The sequence below is a fragment of the Polypterus senegalus genome, chromosome 5 (assembly GCF_016835505.1).
Source record: "Polypterus senegalus isolate Bchr_013 chromosome 5, ASM1683550v1, whole genome shotgun sequence".
NCBI classification, from domain to species: Eukaryota; Metazoa; Chordata; class Cladistia; order Polypteriformes; family Polypteridae; genus Polypterus; species Polypterus senegalus.
The window spans coordinates 114,806,248-114,827,718 of record NC_053158.1 but is presented as its reverse complement, the minus strand read 5'-3'; the positions used below and the strand labels follow the sequence as shown (position 1 = coordinate 114,827,718).

General features: G+C 37.0%; 1 protein-coding gene across 5 annotated transcripts in view; it reads right to left on the bottom strand.

Annotated features, from left to right (window-relative positions):
- asic1c (acid-sensing (proton-gated) ion channel 1c) overlaps nucleotides 1-21,471 on the bottom strand; it is a 1,167,770-nt gene that overhangs the window by 227,141 nt on the left and 919,158 nt on the right. For 4 of the 5 annotated variants that reach the window (XM_039753240.1, XM_039753242.1, XM_039753243.1 and 1 more), the window contains exon 2: nucleotides 2,125-2,275. The exons of the other annotated variant lie outside the window; for it this stretch is intronic. In XM_039753240.1, coding sequence (XP_039609174.1) covers nucleotides 2,125-2,275 — 151 coding nt within the window. The remainder of the gene's footprint in view (nucleotides 1-2,124; nucleotides 2,276-21,471) is intronic. 5 annotated transcript variants of the gene reach the window in all.

The window sequence follows — 21,471 nt, the reverse complement described above, 5'->3', positions numbered from 1 at the left end:
TAACTGTACTTAGAAGTTGGTTTGGCAAATAGAATGCTGTGTTACAAATTTTAGACATCAATAGGTCAGCATCACACTGACAGACACAGACATGACAATAATTGACTATATCAAGATTCTGATGACTTGGGACACTTAATTATCAAAGTGTTTTTTAAAAATGTACTGCACATTTTCTGAAAAATGCTATCCTCACTTCCATTCTAGACAAAGGATATTGGTCTGTTGTTAAAGAACAACATTTAATACAACAGGTTAGTGAAATTTCCACATTAATGGAGTGATGGAGTGATTAATGGAGTGATTAATTTGTGTTATCATAAAATCTATTGAGAACTATCAACTTGAGATAACTGTTGTGGGTTTGTTATGACAATAAGATATAGTGCATTTTTAACATTATTATTTACAATTTAATTATGAGGGTTTCACGACCATAGACTAACCAGGTCTAAAAAAGCTGCAATATAAATGAAAATTTTAAATATATGGAGTTCCATTTTGGATGACTACAGCAGATAAACTGTACAAGCATACCTGCTATTGTTGGATAACTTTGGCAAAGAGATAAAACTGGAAGTGAAACAGTTTACATCTATTTACAATATCCAGTTTTACATACAGTAACATACTTTAAACAACAAATAAATAATTTTGTGATTAATTGGAATAAGGGTAGTATAATTTTTCCATATCTACATAAAAATTGATACAGCTGTTCAGAACATCTGTGTCACCTGTAAACTTCAATATAAAATATGTAAACATAATATAATTAAACAAGACACGCAACTTTTAACATGAATATATCACACATCTTTTAATAATGGCTTCCTTACATATAATCATTTCTGTATGTTAAAATTTAAAACCATATCTACTGGTTTGAGAAAATATGCATGTACTGTAAATATGATGGCATCAACACAGAACCAAACTGATGAATTTCAGCAGCAGTGCTTAAGATAGACATGTGGGACAGTTAGACAGAAAGGCCTTTTTAACAGATGGACATCACATATTAAGAAACTGTAATACCATCTTATAGTCAAAGGGAATTGCTTAGGATCTTTTTTTTTTCAATAATATTCAAAGAACACATAGTATAACACAAGCAGAAAAATTGAATGACATAAAAAAACTAAATGTGACTAAATGTAAAATAATAAAATGTCTCTGTAACATTAAGAGAGCTATGCAACTGCTGCTGGATTTCATCCTAAGGGTCAGCATTTAAAACTGCTTAAGCCCATCTTCAAAGCATAGCTATTTATTCTCACATAATTTAATTTTTATGAATATACAACTAAAAGAAAAATATTTCGATTAAAATGAATCCAGTTTTCATTACTTTCATTTTCAATAACAATAAGTGTTGAACTATGTGAAGTATAAAAATTTCACATTAGCACCGCTTCATTTGTCTGCAAGGACTGTCTGTAATAAGAAAATGCAGTTGCTGATCCTTAGTAAGATTTCCATAAAGGTTGCAGTGCTTGGCAACCAGGTATTTATTTGATATATTTTAATATTCATCCATCTAGTACTTTACAACACTTATACCACCAAAATGTTTGTTAGTACATGGGTATATTTCTTTATGAATCTATTTTATTAGAAGTCTGTATACAGTAATTGTATTGGATATAATATTCATATTTGAGAGACAAATATACAGTGTACCAAATGAAATTAACAGTCTACAAGAAGCAATGCATTTAAAAGAGAACATCTTTAAACAGTGACATGTACTGTCCTGTGGGAGCTTTGAAAAAATCATAGTGTGAAACGCTTCATCAGCTTTCATAAACATAATCAAAAAAGATTACACTAGTGATTTTACTGGTCTAGGACTGAGCTGGTGGAACAACTCCTAAAAAGTTTTTCAGAGCTCCAACATGAAAGAATTTTTTTTCTTGTTAAAAGACAGAAAAATGTATGTTCCCTTTAATTACCAAAAATGTTATATATTTTGAATGTCATAGTTTAACAACTGACATTATGTATTGGGTTTAATCAGTTTTGCAAGGTATAGCATAGTTTAACAATGCATTTTACTATATTGAAGAAAAATTAGGATATCTCATGAAATTTCACAAACTACTGTGTACTATATATGTTTACCTGTATCTCCCCAGACTGGAAGGTATTCATCTTGCTGAATATCCATCATTATTTCAAGACCATTGCCAGTTCCCCCTTTTAAAGTGGTCATCAAAGGATATCCATCTTGGCCTGAGTTAAATGTGTAACATTTTCCATAGCGGGTGTAGGTCTAATGAGAAAAAAAAAAGACAACATTGAAGATTTAGCAGTTCAGACATGAATTAACTAGTTTAGATATGAAATGGACAGCACTGTAGATAAAACAAAAATAAACATTGCCAAGGATGAAGAGTGCCTAGCTGCACATACAAAATACAAACACAAATGCAGAAACTGCTGACGGTAATAAGAGTGCAAAAATAAGGCAAGAATTAGGTAGCTTGCCAGTGGTGTGCTTAAAATGGATGAACAGAGGGTAGACAAAAATATAACGGCTGCTAAAATTACACTTGGACAGCTCAAAAGAGTAGGACCACCAATATTCAAAAGAATAAGGCACAACTGAAATCGGGTCTTGTTCAGAAAGCAGACGCCACTTGAGACAGCCTTCCCCTCGTCCAAACACTAACCTTGAGGTCAATAAAATAGGTCCCTGATGTTAAGTCACTATTTTAGGGATAAAAGGATAACAGAAATGTGAAACCTACTTATATATCCATCCATCCATTTTCTAACCCGCTGAATCCGAATACAGGGTCACGCCTACGTATATACCTAATCTTAATTATTGCGAAACAAACCAAGTGGCATCCGCTTTTTTTTTTTTTTATTTTATTAACTTTATTGTAATCATTCCATACAATTAGATCAATGTTTACAAAAAATAGGATTGAAAACAAGTTGCCCCCCACCCCTGAGAGAGAGAGAGCATGGCCAACGTAGTAGAACTTAAGGCTTGTAAACATACCTAAATTCATGAATTTAATAGGGCAATAGAGATGAATGGAGAAGAAAAAGAAATGTGGAGAACATTTGCTTTCTGAACAAGAGCCCTGAAATCAACGGTTTGCTGGTCAGGCAATCAGACAACATCTAGGTTGTTCAAACAGTTTCCATTCTCGGAGACAAGGAGAGCTGAACAGGACACAAAACAAACAAAAAGTCCATATGTCCTATAGACCCATTCAGTCTAAGTCTCCATTAAAGAAGCTGCAAAAAAAAAACTTTTTTTTTGTGTTTTTTTTTAGAGAGTGTTTTGCTATGAATTAACTTTGTAGAGCATGGCTTTTGCTTAATTTAAATGAATGACATTATAAAAGATTTACTAACTATGATATTGGCCTGACCTTTAATTACAAGGTTAGTGCACCATGTGGTTTTATAAGGATGGAAGTAATGCTGAATGATTAGTTGATGCTTAATTGAAACTTAAGTCATTAATGTTTATTGATTGCTGTCAGTTAATCATTCAATTGAATTAGCAGAGACATTTCTGTTAATTATTTATTGTGCTAATTGTGTTTTTGGGGGAAAGAATAATATTAATGAAACCTAATTTGTTTTTTATTTAATTTAATAGTATTAGTGAGAATTAATTCATTTTTACTTACTTTAAAGCCTCTGTATTTTTTAACTTATAAACAGGTTTGAACTTGGGTAATGACTTAGCCCACATTGCTTTTCACTTATATACTATTATACAGTAAGCCTTCGTAAGCCTTTGTCATCTGGATGACATCTTTTATGAACAACCAAGGTCAAGTGACTTAACTCCAGACTTCTGAAACAGATAAGATAAACATCAGAAGGATTGTATTACGAATCTGACAGCCATTTGGCAAACTGAAAATTGATTAACTTGTGGTTTTGTTTTTTTTTTTAGATAATTTGGTTCCTGATTCAGCTTCAGTCTCTCCAGGCCCCTTTGTACAAGGCCAAAATCAGCAGCACAAATTTAGCCACAGAGTCATTGCATAACAGGAAAACAAGCATCTAATTTAGTCATCAGAAATTAGTCCCATAGCATGTAAATCACATATTTGGATAAAGAACTGGTATTCAGAACTTGGCATAAAATCTAGTGAAGTTGACAATAACAAGGGGCACATCATCTGTGATTTCATAGTGTGAAATGTTAACATTTCAAACTATGTAAATCTAGCAGTTAAAGTTGTACTAACTGCATGGGACAGATGCAGAATTTAGTTAGAAAAGGAATCAGGAGATAAATTGTAATCAAAGTAACAAGCAGAAAGACGTAACCAAGAAGTCAAAAATAACCAAGGCTCAAAACATGTATAAAAAAATTATAGTGAAGTAGAGGGGGCAAAAATTCTAAAACCAATAAACACACATATATATATCTCTAAATGATAATTTGGTTTGTCATAGGACCTTGTCTAGCAATAGAATAGCAATCATCAACAAAAAGTCCTCAAAATAGCAGTGCCTATAAGAAAAACAAAACAAATTGACCTCCAAAATCACTAAAACACGATCATAAATTAGCAATAAGTAAATAAAATATTTCTCATTTTGCTCACAGAGTTCCACTCTGGCTAATTCCATCATTTGAAGTCCCAGCTCCTGCGCAGCGAGCACATCTTTTAAGTATCATATATATCTGTGCAGATGCTTCACAGTTTTTTCTTCCATCAAAACGAAGAAAACGTCTTGTAAATAGCAACAAATCTCTCATTTTTATTATTTCACAGCATTCCTATGTTTTTTGAAGAGGGAAGGTGGAGCAAGGAGGTTGCTTTAGGGCTTATTTAGTATGGTGGCTTTTACATATGCAAATTAGCCGTGTGGAACTGAGCTACCAGTGCACAGAAAACAATACCATTGGCAGTACAGTTGTCCATGGACATAAATCTTATCTAGTAACAGCCAATCGTACTCATGTCCTTAGTCCACTTTACTGCTTCTGTGGCTGACCACGAGCTTCAATGTGTTGCTAAACAACTGGAATCCCAAGACATGCAGATTCAACAGCTTTTTGTCAGATGAAAGCATCTCAGAGATCAGAAAGATTCTTACTGATTTTGTTGATGTCCAAATCCTTCTACTCCGAGTTGTGCCACTCGCACCCTGGGCCGAGTCAGACTCTCTGATCTAATATTTTAGCATTATCTCTGACTCGATTAGTAGTAACTTTCTCAAACTAAACAAGGAAAAATATAAATCTTAGTGATTGAAAATACAGAACTAGCAAGGGTATTAGAAATAAACTTGATCTCTTAGGTTTAAAAATCAAGGCAGAGATAAAGAATTTAAGTGTACTCATTGAATCTGACCTAAGCTTTAAACTGTATAAAAACTATGTTACTAGCACTACATTTTTTCATTTAAAGAACATTGCAAGACACTGAAAAATTAATTCACGATTTTGTTTTTAGTTAACTACATTACTGTAATGCACTCCTTACAAGACTACCTAAGATAGACATCAATCAGTTGCAATTAGTGCAGAATGCAGCAACAAATATCTTAACTAGAAAAAGAAAATCTGAGCACATCTCTCCAGTTTTAGCATTGTTACATTGGTTACCCATGTCATTTAGAATTGACTTTAAAATACTATCCTGTTTACAATAACGGTAATTTTCAAAAACAAGGAGGAATACATAAATTTAAGTGATATTAGTGTATCTTATTCTGTACAACATATTGGACCCCTCTCCTATAATTATCTTGATATGTCTACATCAATTTGTGTCTCCTGTGCCAGAACATAACCTGTATGCAAGTCGACTGGTACCTGTACTCATAATATTCTCATTACGGTCAGCTAATGTACCCTTCAAATGAAAATACTGCAAGTTTTTTATTTTTCATTTTTTAATGCATGTTGTATGGAAGCCTGAAGTGCTGAGCGGGTTGTGACATCACATGTGCTCAAAGCAGAGTGGTATCAATCTTACAGTACGCATGTGTGTAAGTTCTGTGCATGGCTCATACAACTCTGTGATATCACACTGGCCTCACAAAGCATCGTGAGGCATCTGGGAAAAAAATGTTCATCTAAACTGTATGAACAGTGAATTTCTAAGAAAATATTCAGTGAACAAGGTTAACTGTGTATACAACATATTAGCTGCAAAAAATTGATTAAAATCTAAATTAACTGATAACTAAAAATATTTAGAGCATGATTGGACCTAGAAATAAAATCAGATCCTCCACTAGAGTAGCATATTTTTCTATGTTAATTTTAAAAAAAAAATAAGTACAAGTACAAGATCTGATCTTTAAATATTCTACAACTCTGTAATTTTATATACTATAGTATGGTTGGCAGATAACATCTCCTCAAGACAGACCCACTGAATTTACAAGGTACAGTAGTTAAAAGATTGGTTCAGTTATGAGATATACTTGACCCACTGGAGTAAATAGCGAAGGAAAAAATGAAGTCAAAACTGAGTGACGTTATGAACAATACTGCACATTCTCTCCCTTATACATTAGCATTGAGAACATTCAAAAAACAAAATACAGTAATTCATCACAGCTGTGTGACTTGAAATGCTACAGGCACTCATTTTTAGAAACAGCAATTTACCTTGATAATCTCTCACTTTGACTGTGACTATTCTATTTATCTTTAACCAAGTCAGAAGTTTTCTTTCTTTTCAGTAATTCTTATGTGTATTTGTTTGTTACAGTATCTCTGTCCTGTGACCTTGCCCTGAATGAATGGATAGATGATATTTATGTATATATTTATTAACTTATTTTTTTTTGATCTTCTAAAGGGAACAGTGGAGACAAGGAGGTGATGGATTGGTATGGTGTCAAGGAGAGAAATGAAGAAGGTCAGATGATAGTGGATTTTGCCAAAAGGATGGCCATGGCTGTGGTGAATAGGTATTTTAAGAAGAGGGAGGAACATAGGGTGATGTACAAGAGTGAAGGAGGATGCACACAGGTGGATTACATCCTGTGCAGAAGAGTCAATCTGAAGGAGACTGAAGACTGCAAAGTGGAGGTAAGCAGCATAGAATGGTGGTGTGTAGAATAACATTGTAATAAGTGGAAGAGAGTGAGGGCAGAGCCAAGGATCAAATGGTGGAAGTTGAAAAAGGAAGACTGCAAGGTTGAGTTTAGGGAGGAGGTGAGACAGGCACTGGGTGGCAGTGAAGAGTTACCAGACAGTTGGGCAACATCTGGACAGAGGAAGGAGGAAAAGGAAACCTGGTGGTGGAATGAGGAAGTACAGGAGGGAATACAGAGGAAGAGAATGGTGAAGAAGAAGTGGGATAGTCAGAGAGAGGCAGAAAGTAGACAAGAGTACAAGGAGATAAGGCGCAAGGTGAAGAGAGAGGTGGCGAAGTCTAAAGAAAAGGCGTATGATGAGTTTTATGACAAGTTGGACACTAAGGAGGGAGAAATGGACCTGAACTGGGAAAGATGTGCAGCAGGTTAGGGTGATAAAGGATAAAGATGGAAACATACTCACAAGCGAGGAGAGTGTGTTGAGCAGATGGAAAGAGTACTTTGAGAGGTAGATGAATGAAGAAAACAAGTGAGAGAGAAGGTTGGATGATGTGGAGATAGTGAATCAGGAAGTGCAATGGATTAGCAAGGAGGAAGTACAGAAAGCTATGAAAGGATGAAAAATGGAATTATGAAAAATTATGAAAGAGCTTCAACCCATGGTACAGAAGGACAATAAACTGGATATATTCCCAGAACCTCCCCTCCTTGCATACAGACAACCACCAAACCTCAAATAACTGATTGTCTGAAACTATGTGTGGCTCGGCAACAAGTGGCACATCTCCCTGCCTACAGAACAGGTATGGCACCTGTGCACATATCTACACAACAGATCAGGTAGTTATACCACATTGTGAGCAGGAGCAAAAAATAAATGGTTCATTCACATGCAAATCTGCTATTGTGGTCTACCTAATCATGTGCATAAGGTGCCCCAACACCGGACTGTAGATAGGGGAAACTGATCAGACACTGCGCCAGCAAATGAACTCACATAGATTTTATGTTAATCAGAACAGTATTGATCTTCCTGTGGCTGCACACTTTAACAGTAATGGCCACAGCATAAAGGATCTGAGGGTCACCTTGTGCTTATGGGTAATTTCAAGACCCAACAGGAGCGGAGAAAATGGGAATACAAACTTATGCTTAAATTCAACACTCTACAGAATGTTCTGAATAGAGAGAAGAGTTTCATGACCAGATATGTGGACTAACAGACTGATTGACCAGCCGACTACATCAGTGGCCTATCTTACAGACAATGCATTTTAAAAAAAAACCTTACAGGACTTTCTTTTCTTATCTCTACATTTTATTAGTTCATTGTTTTCTTCTTTCGGGGTTAACTCATCTCAGGTGTAATCATTTTGCTAACATTTGAACAAAAAGGTTGTTAAGATGAAAGAAAAAAATCACTTTGCTGTCCCAATATAAGCTGGAGTATTTTTCAGTTTCTTTGTTGCTCCTTGCCTGATGAAGGGGCCTTAGCAGCCTCGAAAGCTTGCATTTGTAATCTATTTAGTTAGCCAATAAAAGGTTTCATTTCACCCAACTTTCTCCTGTATCAATCTATGGCTAACATGGTACAACAATCTACTGCCAGGAGTAATTTGTGACAGACGGGTATCAGCAAGAGTGAAAGGGAAGGTCTACAGGACGGTAGTGAGACCAGCTATGTTATATGGGTTGGAAGTGGTGGCACTGACCAGAAAGCAGGAGACAGAGCCGGAGGTAGTAAAGTTATAGATGCTGACATTTGCACTGGGTGTGACAAGGATGGATGGGATTAGAAATGAATACATTAGAGGGCCAGCTCAAGTTGGACGGTTGGGATGCAAAGTCAGATAGACGAGATTGCGTTGGTTTGGACATGTGCAGAGGAGAAATGCTGAGTATATTGGGAAAAGGATTTCAAACATAGAGCTGCCAGGTAAGAGGAAAAGAAAGGCCTAAGAGGAGATTTATGGATGTGGTAAGAGAGGACGTACAGGTGATGGGTGTAACAGAACAAGATGCAGAGGACAGAAAGATATGTAAAAAGATGATCCGCTGTGGCAACCCATAACTGGAACAGCTGAATGAAGAAGAAAAAGAAGAATTATTTTTGATCTTCTGTAAAAAGCTAAGTTTCCCCTAAACAAAGTTTGTCCTATCTATCTTTCTATCTATCTATGGCTGTAGATTATTTTAGATCTATCAAGAAATATTGGTCAAGGAGATGGTCCCTTAATAATTTTGTGCAATCAACTATGTATTACTTCGAAATATTTAGAGGAATTTGCATCCTTTAAGGTGCTCATATTAGTAAATATTCATTGTCTTCAATTGTTTAACTTAGCTATAAATTGTGATCAGGTACTGTTGATGAGACCTTTTAATATTCATATAGATGAGGAAAGAGACACTTTCAGCAAATGTTTTACTTACTCTGCTAAACACTTCATGATTGTCCCAGGTTCTTAAAAGCTAAACTAAGTTTTATTATTCACTGAGTTGTTATTAAAAATTTTAGTGTTAGTCCACTAAATAAAATTATATCTGATCAATTATGTTTGACATGTTCTTAGCCTTACCAATACAATCACAGATTACAAGAGAGTGTAACATCTACAGAATATGACTGTGCACATATAACACAAAAGTTATTAGAGCACAATGAAATTTACCATGGTTTGATTAGACCACTTACGCTATTAAATTACAATGATGAAAACTAAATGGAGAGAAAAGTTATACATCTTTTGAATAGCATGGATAGTGTTAAAAAATATGGAAACACTCTTTTCTGACCCTCCCTAATTAAATCTTGCCTGAAGACGGGGCCTTATTTTCCTGGAAAGCTTACATATTGCAATCTTTTTAGTTAGCCAAAATATGTCATTTTGGTTTACTTCTTACAGGTTAACAAAGGAAAACAGAAATAACCCTTGTATATTGTTTTAGAACAGTTGCTAATTTATTCATGGGAAAATGAATAAGCTTGATAATGGGAATTCTAAATTGTCATGCAAATTCACTACAAAAAAATAGCAATACTAATTTAATGATAAAATTAATAAGATCTCAAATCTAAAAATTATCTTGCAAACTGAGTACTGCAGTGTCAAACCCCATCTCTATCTGCACACCTCTGTACTAATTGTAACTTTATAGTTGAACAGGAAATCTTAACTTTAATTTCTAAAATTCTTGTTATTTAGACACAATTCCCAACTAGTAAAAAACTCAATTACAGCTCTAGCAGCATGCATTCTTAACAAAAACTTTGCTTTTTTTAGTTGCTTAACATTGTCAGTAGATCTGTATTTAGTAACACAGTCCCCTAATGCATTTAAAGTGTCAGTTATAAGACCATTGTTGAAAAATTCAGAGCATCACCTATATATGCTAAATGATTACAGTATGGGGTGCCCATATGTAAAATGGTGTACTTGTTTTTTTTTTATCATCTTTTATTGTACATTTGCAATATGGCATATGAAAAAATTCTCTTTTTCTCAAGTGTGAATGTTTTAGATGTGTAATATGTGAAATCACTTGTTTGGATGGTGTGACGAACAGCCAAAGCCCTTGCTCGGCCAGGATGCCTTTGTACTGGAAGGACCAGGGGAGAGAGTTTATCTCCCCTGGGATGCTAGAGGGCAGCCAGCTTGGCTTGCAGCAGGGCCACGGAGTTGGAGCATGGAAGCTCAACCCTGCTGGGGCCCGTGGCCACCACTAGGGGCCGCCTGAACATTTGCTGAGCCCTTGTTTGCAGCATTTCAACAACACCTGGAAGTGCTGCTGGAAGAAGGTCAACAAACACCTGGAGCACTTTCTGGTGCTCTATAAAAGGTTCCATCCGCCACTACTCAGAAACCCAGAGTTAGGAGGAAGAAGGATGAAGCTTGCTGGAAGAGAAGTGGAAGCAGAAAGTACTGGAAAAAGGAAGCAAAGAAAAGGACTGTCTTTGTGTATTTTGGCACTGTACTGTGATGTGTTCTGGGAAGCAAGGGAAAGTGCTTCTCCAGCATTGAATAAAAGGGTGTTATGTGCTGCACTTGTCTGTGTCGGGGTTGGAGCAGCTTTCCACGCCCCATAGTTTCGACAATGGTAAATTTTCCACTAAAATGGTAAATGTCCCTACTAAATTGTGTATATCCAACTTAAATGGTAAATATCACACTTAAAGTTAAGTCCGTGCATAACCCAGTGCCTCCAGCACTAATTCCCCAAATTCCAGGCCTCTCTTTCAAGTGCCTGCCTTCTTCGGGCCGCCTCTACTCTTCTCTAGCAAAACTTCGTCCAGTCCTTGCCTAACTCCTGTCATCAAATGAAGGGAGGCGGCCCCTTTTATACAAGCCTGGATGGGCTCCAGGTGCTTCCCGACACTCTTCCGCGGACACTCTCCTGTGTGGCGGAATTGCCGGCTGTGCACCCGGAAGCTCTCCAGGTGTCCACAGTCTTCTTCCCCCCAGCACTTCCTGGTGTGGCGGAAGTGCTGCGGACCAGGGATCTTCAGGCACCGGGGCGCCCCCTGGCGGTGACCTCGGGCCCCTACAGGGTTGAACTTCCAAACTCTGGACCCGTGGTCCCCAGTGCAACCAGGGGGGTCCCCACCTTGTGGTCTGGAGGAGGCGCAAGCCCCAGACGTCTGCCACAACATATAATACATGGATATCCAAATGGCAAATTCTAAACTTAAATGATAAATATCCCTGCAAAATGATAAATGTCCTACATAAATGGTAAATGATAAAGATCCAAATTAAGTGGTGTACTAAAGATGAAAAATTACGGGGGGTCAGAGATGTTAATTGTTGGAGGGAATGACGTTGATCACAACAATATTCTGTTATCATTTAACTCAGTTGGAATCACCATTAATTTTACTAAATCAGCCCGCAATCTAGGAGTTATCTTTGACTCTAGCATGTCATTTTAAGCACATATTACAAAGTTGTCCAAATCATGTTTCTTCCATCTTAAAAATGTTAGGAAATTAAGGCGCTTTCTAAATAAACAGGATTCTGAGAAATTCATGTATTTATTTCTGGTAGGATTGACTACTGCAATACGGTGTTCACTGGATGTTCAAACTGTTCTTTATACAGCCTCCAGTTAATCCAAAATGCTGCTGCAATAATTATCACAGGAACAAGAAAGTACAAACACTTAACTCCAGTTCTTAAATCCTTACACTGGCTCCCGGTTAAGTTTAGGGCAGATTTCAAAATCCTCATTTTAACATATAAAGCATTAAATGGCCAAGGTCCGGCTTACTTGTCTGAACTTATCATGACTTACAAACCAGAGCGCACATTAGGATCTCAAGATGCCGGTCTGCTTATGATTCCAAGGATTAATAAAATAACAGTGGGAGGTCGAGCTTTTAGTTACAGGGCCCCTAAATTGTGGAATGGTCTGCCTGCTGCCTGCTGCCCCTTCGGTCTCAGCTTTTAAATCCTGGCTGAAGACTCACTACTTTGGTTTAGCATATCCTGACTAGAGCTGCTGATTTATTGTACATACTGCATCTCTGTTGTCAGTCATTAGCACTAAAACATAAGTAACATGATAGTTATAATTTGATACCAACCCTCACCTATTCTGTTTCTCGTCTCGGTACTCAAATGTGGCACTTGGTGCCATGGCCCACCTGCCAAGTTGTTGTGCCTGCTTATGGTAAAGTTATCCCTGATGGAGGATCGCTGGAATCATGGGAAAGAAAGGTCCTTTCATCAGATTGGCTGACCCAGCACTGTTTCAGCTGTGGAATGGCCAAATGAGGGAGGCAGCTTGATGGATGAGGTCTCCAGGACTATAAACAAATCCAAATCATATTATGTGATGTCACCCATTGTTAAATTCTGCTACATACTTCTAAAATATTTATTTTATACTGTATTGAGGATTTGTTCTGTGTATTGTATTGGCTCCTTCTTTTTGACACCGACTGCATGCCCAACCCACCTGGAAAGGGGTCTCTCTTTGAACTGCCTTTCCTGAGGTTTCTTCCATATTTTCCCTACTGGGATTTTTTTGGAAGTGTTCCTTGTCTTCTTAGAGAGTCAAGGCTGGGGGGCTGTCAAGAGGCAGGGCCTGTTAAAGCCCATTGCAGCACTCCTTGTGTGATTTTGGGCTATACAAAAATAAATTGTATTGTACTGTATTGTAAATATATATATACAGTAATGTATGTATGCACAAAAAGACTTTGAAATGTGTGTACACTGCTTTCCACAAAGAAAGTCAGAGCTCATAAAAGAAAACTGACAGGAAAACTTGCATGTAATTATAGCAACTCTGACCCATCCATTTTGTAGAAGCTAAGACATAGTAACACACTTGATCAAGTAGGATAATGCAGGCAAAATAGCTAAATGATGATGTATAATGACATATAATAATTCATATCACCAGGCCGTTATTATAATGTGCATTGACGTGGCAAACATATTAAACCTCAAAGTGATGAATATGATATATGGACTCTGTTTTAGTTACCTTTTAAGAGGCCAGATGCTGTGTATTTGCACTGAAGTACATTTTTGTTTTTACAAAACTTTATATCAGCTACCTGTTGTCACTTCTAAGGACTAGAAACTAAAACACATCAAAAACACTGGTGTGATTCACTCCCTACATACAGAAAGCTATAATCAAATTATATCCAAATTGTTTGACACTACATGGCTTGATTGGCACTGCTTGAAGAGTATTTAAAGGGGCATATATGAAGGAAGCAATCCTTTTATGGACTGGTAGAATTTTTATGTCTATAATGATAACTGGCCGACAGGTCAGGAATATCTCAGGCAAGCTTCAGTTCCATCATGCCTGCTGTGCTGGAAGCCATAAATGACTGACAAGGTGCTATATTCAGTTTTGGTATAAATTGGTTGTACATGCCAACATAAAAAGGAAATTTACAGCAGTGTTCGGTTTTCCTACTGTAATTGGAGCAATTGACAGCACTTATAATACAGTAAAGATGGAAAATGAGAAGACCCCACTAATTAGAGGAGACTGATGTACTGACATGCTAACATCATCCTTGACTTGAATGTGTTTTTGCTACTGCTATGTGAGAGTTAATTAAAATGAAAACTGTGTTCTTAAAAACTTTTCTTTTTTTGTTGCTAATAGAAGTTGAAGAGGAACTTTTAAAGTTTTCTTCCCTTGAAGATTTTTTTTAAACATTTTTTTCACCCAAAAAAGGGAAATGTCCACATTGCAGCAACAAAGAGTTAAAAGTAACAGAGATTCCTTAAAGGGAAGATGTTAAGATTTATAAAGAACAATTGGAGAGAGCACTATATAGCGCCTGTACAGTGAAGAGTTAGAACTAGTAAGCAATCTTCAATTAACCCATTATATACCTCATCAATAAATTGCTGCATCTATGATTTAAATGTAACCTAATATGGTTAAATGGTCCCACTTATTCCAAAGGGAGTCCCAATGCCCAATAAACCGCTTCAAGATTTGAGTCATGCATTAACCTTCCTTTTGTGTTAGGGTCAGCAACGACCTGTTTTACTTTTTAAATGCATAAAACTACTACCTAATTTTGTTTATTGCATTAAGGCTTTTTGACTTTGTCAGGAATCTGTATTTAATTAAAATAAACAAAAAAAAATATTGTACTAAATTATAAAATGCTCTGGTGAAAATTATTACCTTTGTGTTGGTGTTTGTGACCCAGTTATAAATTTAAGGTTATAAAACAATAGTTACGGTCAAAACAAAAATCATAAACACACTTTGAGGGGCTTCTCTTTTTGCCTCTGTGTTTCCTTAAATAAACAAACAAAACAAACTAGAGAAAAATCTGACAAGCTTGCTCCCATCAGGGATGTCTGGGAAAGGTGGGTGCTGCTCCTTCCACTGATGTTCAACCCAGGGCCAGAGGTAACAGTAGATGAAGTTTTGTCCCTTTCCGTGGAAAATGCCCTTTCCGGCATACATGCCTAGTAAGCTAGGGAAATACGGCATAAACATTTGGGCAGCCTGTGATGCAAAAACCAGCTATGCATGGAATCTGCACAATTTACACAGGCAAACATGCAAATCAAGGAAAACGTGTAGTCCTCGATATGTCTACTGGACTGCGGGGTCACAATATCACATGTGACAATTTCTTTACCAGCTATGACCTTGGACAAGAACATCTCAGTTGGAAACTTACCATGGTGGGCACAGTAAAAAAAAATAAACCTGAGCTGCCTGCCAAAATTTTGCAGGTGAAGGACAGGGCTCCACTTTCTTCAAAATTTGCTTTTACAGACACCATCACGGTTGTTTCATATTGTCCAAAAAAACACCGGAGTGTGATACTTATGTCCACTTTTCACAAAGACGCAGCTGTGTCATCAGCAACTGACAAAAAGCCCATAATTATCTTGGACTATAATAAAAACAAAAGTGGAGTGGACAACCTGGACAAGCTGACTGCCACCTACACTTGCCAGAGAATGACCAGGAGATGGCCAATGGTTGTGTTTTATAACATTCTAGATGTGTCTGCATACAATGCATTTGTGTTGTGGACCCACATTCACCTAGGGTGGAACTCAACCAGAAAAAACAAGCGTAGAATGTTTCTTGAGGAGTTAGGAAGTTCCCTTGTCAAGGCAAACATTGAGCGAAGGGAACGGGTGCCCCGGGACCCAGCCGCTGCAGCCTTGGTCAGACAGCTGTAGAGCTCACGTAGCACTCCTTCCATACCATAAGCAACACAAAGAGCATCAGTGCCAGCATCCTCTTCGGCCAGCACTGCCTCAACATCAACCTACACAGCCACAGCCACAACCCTACTGAGGCCACCTGATTCTAAAAGAAAGAGGTGTCAGGTCTGCCCTAGCAATAAAGACAGAAAGACAAACGTACTCTGCTTCTACTGCAAAAAATATATTTGCAAAGAACACACTAAAAGTGTCACTTTTTGCCACACATGCATCTAAATGCACATGCATGTTCTTGCACACAAAGACGTTTTTTGGAACTAGTGCCTCATTTCTATTGGTTTGATTTGCTTGATTGTTCGTTGTTTGTTTGACCTTGCAAATCCGCATTTTGAGATTTACTTGTTTAGTTTTTTATTTATATTAAAAGTTATTTTTGAAAATACTTTTTTGCCTTTTTCTTTGAAATAAATATATATGGGTCAAATTTGACCCGTAACACCATAGATGTTACTATAGTAATTAATATTATAATAAAAAATATATATAACAAATTTATTTAAGAGATATGTTCTAGTACCCCTCAGTAATAGTCAGATAACATAACAACCTTTTATTTATTTAAATAATTTTCTTGAGGTTCATTTAATCATTTTTAAAAATTGAAAACGAGAGGTATGCTGTTAAAGTAAAAGCTCATGAGGTCACAGCAAAAAAATTAAAAACATTCTTTTAATGGACAAGGAGCGTAACAAAGTAACCAAGAGGTAAGGAAAAAAAATTGGATGATAAATAATTGTTTTGAGGGTAATATGGCTGATTAAAGACACAGGTCAAAACCGACCCGTTAACATAAGAGATAGTAACAGAAAGCTAACATAAGAGGAAGGTTAAGCCTTCTAATCTTCTCAGTTTTACCTGGATTGACACATGGCAGAGGAAGAACTTCGGAGAAGACTACTTTATCAGTTCTGCTCCTTTGTGTTGCACTAAACTCTTTAAATTTGGATTGCAGAAGTGACAGCCTGCCCTTATGTATGTTATTTGTCCCAGCATGGATAAAGACAACTGGATCCACCCCTGCTCTGGCCATGAGCCTATCCACCTTTCCATGGAGAATTTCCCACCTGTGCAACACACTGTGTAAGACTCTCTACCTCTACAGCAAAACTGTGCTTCAATTCCCTTAGTGATTGAGTTCCCAGCTATTGGAAGAGTAAACTTACAGCTCCTATATGGCAATCAACTGCTGAGCCACCCAGCTGCTCTTCAGTGGGTGAGTTCTGTTCACATGAAGCACCCTTGTTCTATTTTGTAGATCAACTGGTATCATTCTCTGGTAATTGCCACCTTTGTGAAAAGAAACCACTTTCTCGCTCATCTATCTTACCTTGGTTTCTGAGTGCTACCAGTTGCCAAGGTGGGAAACGGTTTCCTTCCTTAGACTTCCTGCAGTATTGCAGCTCTTAAAGAAAACGAAAAAAGACATCGACATATTCTGGAAAATAAAGACACTCAAATATAGAAGACTAAACAATCAATGCATTTAGTTTTATTATGTATTGTAAGTAATAAAGGGATTATTTAAAGAACACTGGAGGATGTGTGTAGGTTAATTTGCTGTTACAATGCCATCTTATATAAGACACTTGAGCATCTATAGGTATCTGGGAAATGTTATAGAACCAATCCCATGTGGAAATGGAGCGCCAACTATAAATGTAATATATTAGACATAAGCAGTAAAAATGTTACATTTGAATACAAAAAAAGGTCTGAAAAGTACTGATTATGAGATGAATTTAGGAATCGTAGTGGACTTCTCGCTATCAATTTCCAGACAGGATTCAAAAGACATTATGAATACTAACAGAATTTTAGGTTATGTAGCATGACGTGTAGAGTACAAGTCAAAGGAGATTATGCTCAAGCCTTATAATGCGCTGGTTAGAACTCATCTGGAATACTGTGCACAGGTTTGGTCTCTAGGCTACAATGAAAAATATACCAGCAACAAAAAATTCCAAAGAAGAGTAAATAGACTGATTCCAGGGCTACAGGGGATGAGTTATGAAGAAAAATTAAAAGAACTGAGCCTTTTCAGTCTACACAAAGGATGGCTGAAATGTTCAAAATTACAATTAATATAGTGAATTACTTTAAAAGAAGTTAGTATTGTAGACAGTAGGACATTAGGAACCTTTAAAACTAGACAACGTTATTTTGAAGGAACTAAGTGAACTGGAATGGTGAGCTTTGTTGGATTGAATGACCAATTCTCGCCTAAATTTTTCTAATGTTCTATAAGGGCACTTACTGAGAATAAAGTGTCTTTTGTTAACCATAAAAAGTTACATTCCATTAACATCATCTGTGATGCCAAGATGAGACTGACAAACGATGTGGCTCAGTGGCCCGGATCAACTCATGATTAATTTATTTTGGAGAAAAGTAGCATCGATCACACATTTTGCTGAACGTTATATACATGATGGCTTGCTTGTTGATAAGGAAAGTGGCTGAACCCTCAGTGTTTCATGTGACCTATAGTATTCAAATGTACCAGCATTTATGTCATTACATATTCAAGGTGATCGTGGCTACCCACTTAGACACTGGTACTTTAAGCCTTTCACTGACACCAGAGCACAGAAAAGAGTCACTTCAATGCTGTGCAGAGAAAACCCCACAGGACTGCTCCCAACTCTTTGAGGGCTAAATATTTTTTCCAAAAAAGCACACAAAGCAATCGTTTCACACATAAATCAACATAAAACATCTGTTGTTATGTGCAGTAGTTGCTGTTGGCGCATGTTTGGCATCTCTGGTGGCAGTGGCTGTACGGGGGCACCTCGATGGTCAGCAGGAATGCATGGTGGGCAGGCTGCTTGACTGTCCTTGCACAGCAGGTGGGTGGCAGTTGTAGTGTGACGCCATATGGTTTGTACCTCTTGTCATCATAAGTGATGGTCCTATCAGGTGAACGCTGCTGTAGGTCCATCAGCTACACAAAAGTGTTCAATGCCATTTTAGAGGCTGTTTACTCTTCACTACTCACGCACGCGCAGGGAATTGAGGCCAAATCAACAAAGCTACATAACTTTCCTTCAAGCAAAGAGAGTCAAAATAAAAAGTAAGGCAAGTTTTGTTGCAGTTTACAGCTGATTATTGTCCTCTACCCCTGAATTTTGACAAAAGTCAACATCAGCCCTGAAAGAGTTAAATGCAAGGGATAGTGTCTGGGTGCAACAAGTGGGGTGCTGCTCAATAGTGCTGATCAGCAAACTTTGCCAAAGTATTATTTGCAGCAAATATGCTGCATTCGCATTTGCCTTTATTTGTCCAATTATTTACTGATAATTTGTCCAGCTTAGGAGATTTTTTTTTTAAATACTAACGTCCTATAATGATTTGTGAGGCCAGCGCAATATCCTCCAGAGCTGTAACAACCAAATCGATCAGACTAGCCCCTGACCCCCCTAGGTATAAAATATTGATCATTTTTATTACAGACTCTATGGAACAAGTTATCTGTACTTGTAGCCAGTTTTGCAGGTTGATCTTCGAGTTCCATGTCAATATAAGAGAAGGAAGCATGTGCCCTATGCATGCATAATAATTAGCTACGTGGTGTGGTGAGAGTGAAAACAAACCTTGAAGGAAAAAAACAGAGGAGACCATGTGAAATTTATTACTATTTAGAAGAAGTTTTTATCTTTTTGACAGAATAAAAAGAGCAACGCAGAGCAAGAGCACACAGACAATTTACAGAGCAGTCCAGCAGTTTCAATCATGACATTCCAACTTAGAATTTTGTGTCTTTAAAAGGTCTACATATATTTTTCTGACTTTTGACTACGATTTCAACATTTCTGCTCCATTTTGATGAAATATATGATTGTGCATCTGACTGCGTTCTTTCTTATTTGATCTCAAAGAAGGCTGGCACTGCTGCCGCACAGCTCAGGTCACCTTTTTGGCCATAATAATGAAACATATACTGCGTAAATAATAAGTTATATAATAAGTTGTACTGTATTAATATAAACAGTTATGATTTTCAAATGTTAATTTTTCCAATTGCAAATATCCAAAGTTCTTGGCTAGACTGCTGCATAGTGTAGGTCTACCTCCTTTTTTAGGTGCAGCTGACTTCTTTGAATTGCCAGCCGTCAATAGGGTTTGTGACCAACTGTGAAGATGGTTTTAAATGGGCCTGGCATTATCAAATACTAGACAGTAAAGCCATCTGACTGAGAGATGTTAAAAGCCATTAAGTAAACATAAGTTGTTACCAGAACCAAGATCCTAAAACCATAACTCAAGCTGATAAATGGAATGCTATGAGTCATTAACCAGAAGGTTTTTTCAAGGTTTTTCACCAATGTACGGTTCGATCTTCTGGTGCCATGTCAGTATAACAGAAGGAGGTGCATGCCCTCTGTATGCATTATAATTAGGCATGTGCAGTTAAAAAACAAACTTTGGAGGAACCTGACATCCCCCGCTAAACACAGGCGACTCTATTAATAAATAATAATAACAAAAGCTTTATTAATATTTACAACACGTTTCTATCTTTTTGATAAAAGAAAAAGTACAAGGCATCAGCACAGACAGTTTGGTGAGCCTTCAGTACAACCTCAAAAACAGAACGAGCCAGCAGCTTCAATTATAACATGACACTTGGAATTTTCTGCCTTTAAAGGACCTATATATTTTTTCTGACTTTTGACTATAATTTCGTCACTTCTGCTTTGTTAAGACAAAATCTATGATTGCATGTCTCTGGTTTGCATTGCTGCCGCACAGCTCAGGTCAACTTTTTGAAAACAATAATTAGTCTAGTATAGTTGGCAGACATTTCCCTAGCCCTCAGGGACACTTTAAGACAACTGCACCAATATAATTCAGGCAAATCTAGTTCAGTTAATCCTTCACCATTAACTTTATTGCATTTCACCAAGTTTAGCAAATATCGTGAACATTTCCCTGATTTCTGGGAACTCGCGGCAAAGCAAACAATAATGCTGGATAAGTTTAAGTATGAAATGCATGGTCCATATATGGTTGTTTCATAGTGGCAAACAAGTGGTGTTTGAGGTGTATTCACATACACACATATACAAGATGATGATGATTTTGATTGGAGATGTACAGATTGGACACTGAAAAATACTGATATGTTGACATCATTGTTGCAAATAAATGACAGTCTGGCTGAGAGTTTTTATGTTTTGTGGTGTGAGAGATAATTAAAAAAAATACATTTTGTTCTTAAAAACTTTGTTTTAGTTGCTGCTATGGAGCCATGTGGAAATTTTTTTTTTTTTCTTTAGAAGGGTTTTTTTTATTTTTTTTTCACCTGCACAGGAGCAAAAGAAGCTAAGTGTTTGGGTGGGACATTTGGAAAAGTTACTTGTACTTGTACATGTAAGTGTTTTTGCTCTTGTTATTTGTATTCAGACTAGTGTCAGCAAAGCAGGGCAGTAAACAGCAGTAGCTGACAATGGCAAGAAAAAAGGCAGAAGCTGAATTCAAAGCACTAAAGAGAAGGGCTTTGTTGTACATGGGTGGACAACTAGCATTAAGGCACCAATCACACACAAGCAGCTGTAAGAGCAGACAGAATATTAAGAAATTAACTTGTTGCAACTATTCAGACTGCAGATTTTTCTAGATTGAAAAGTTCTTAGTGATCAGGAAAGTGCGTAACAGCGTAAGGCTTCATTAACACGAAAATATACAAACAGTG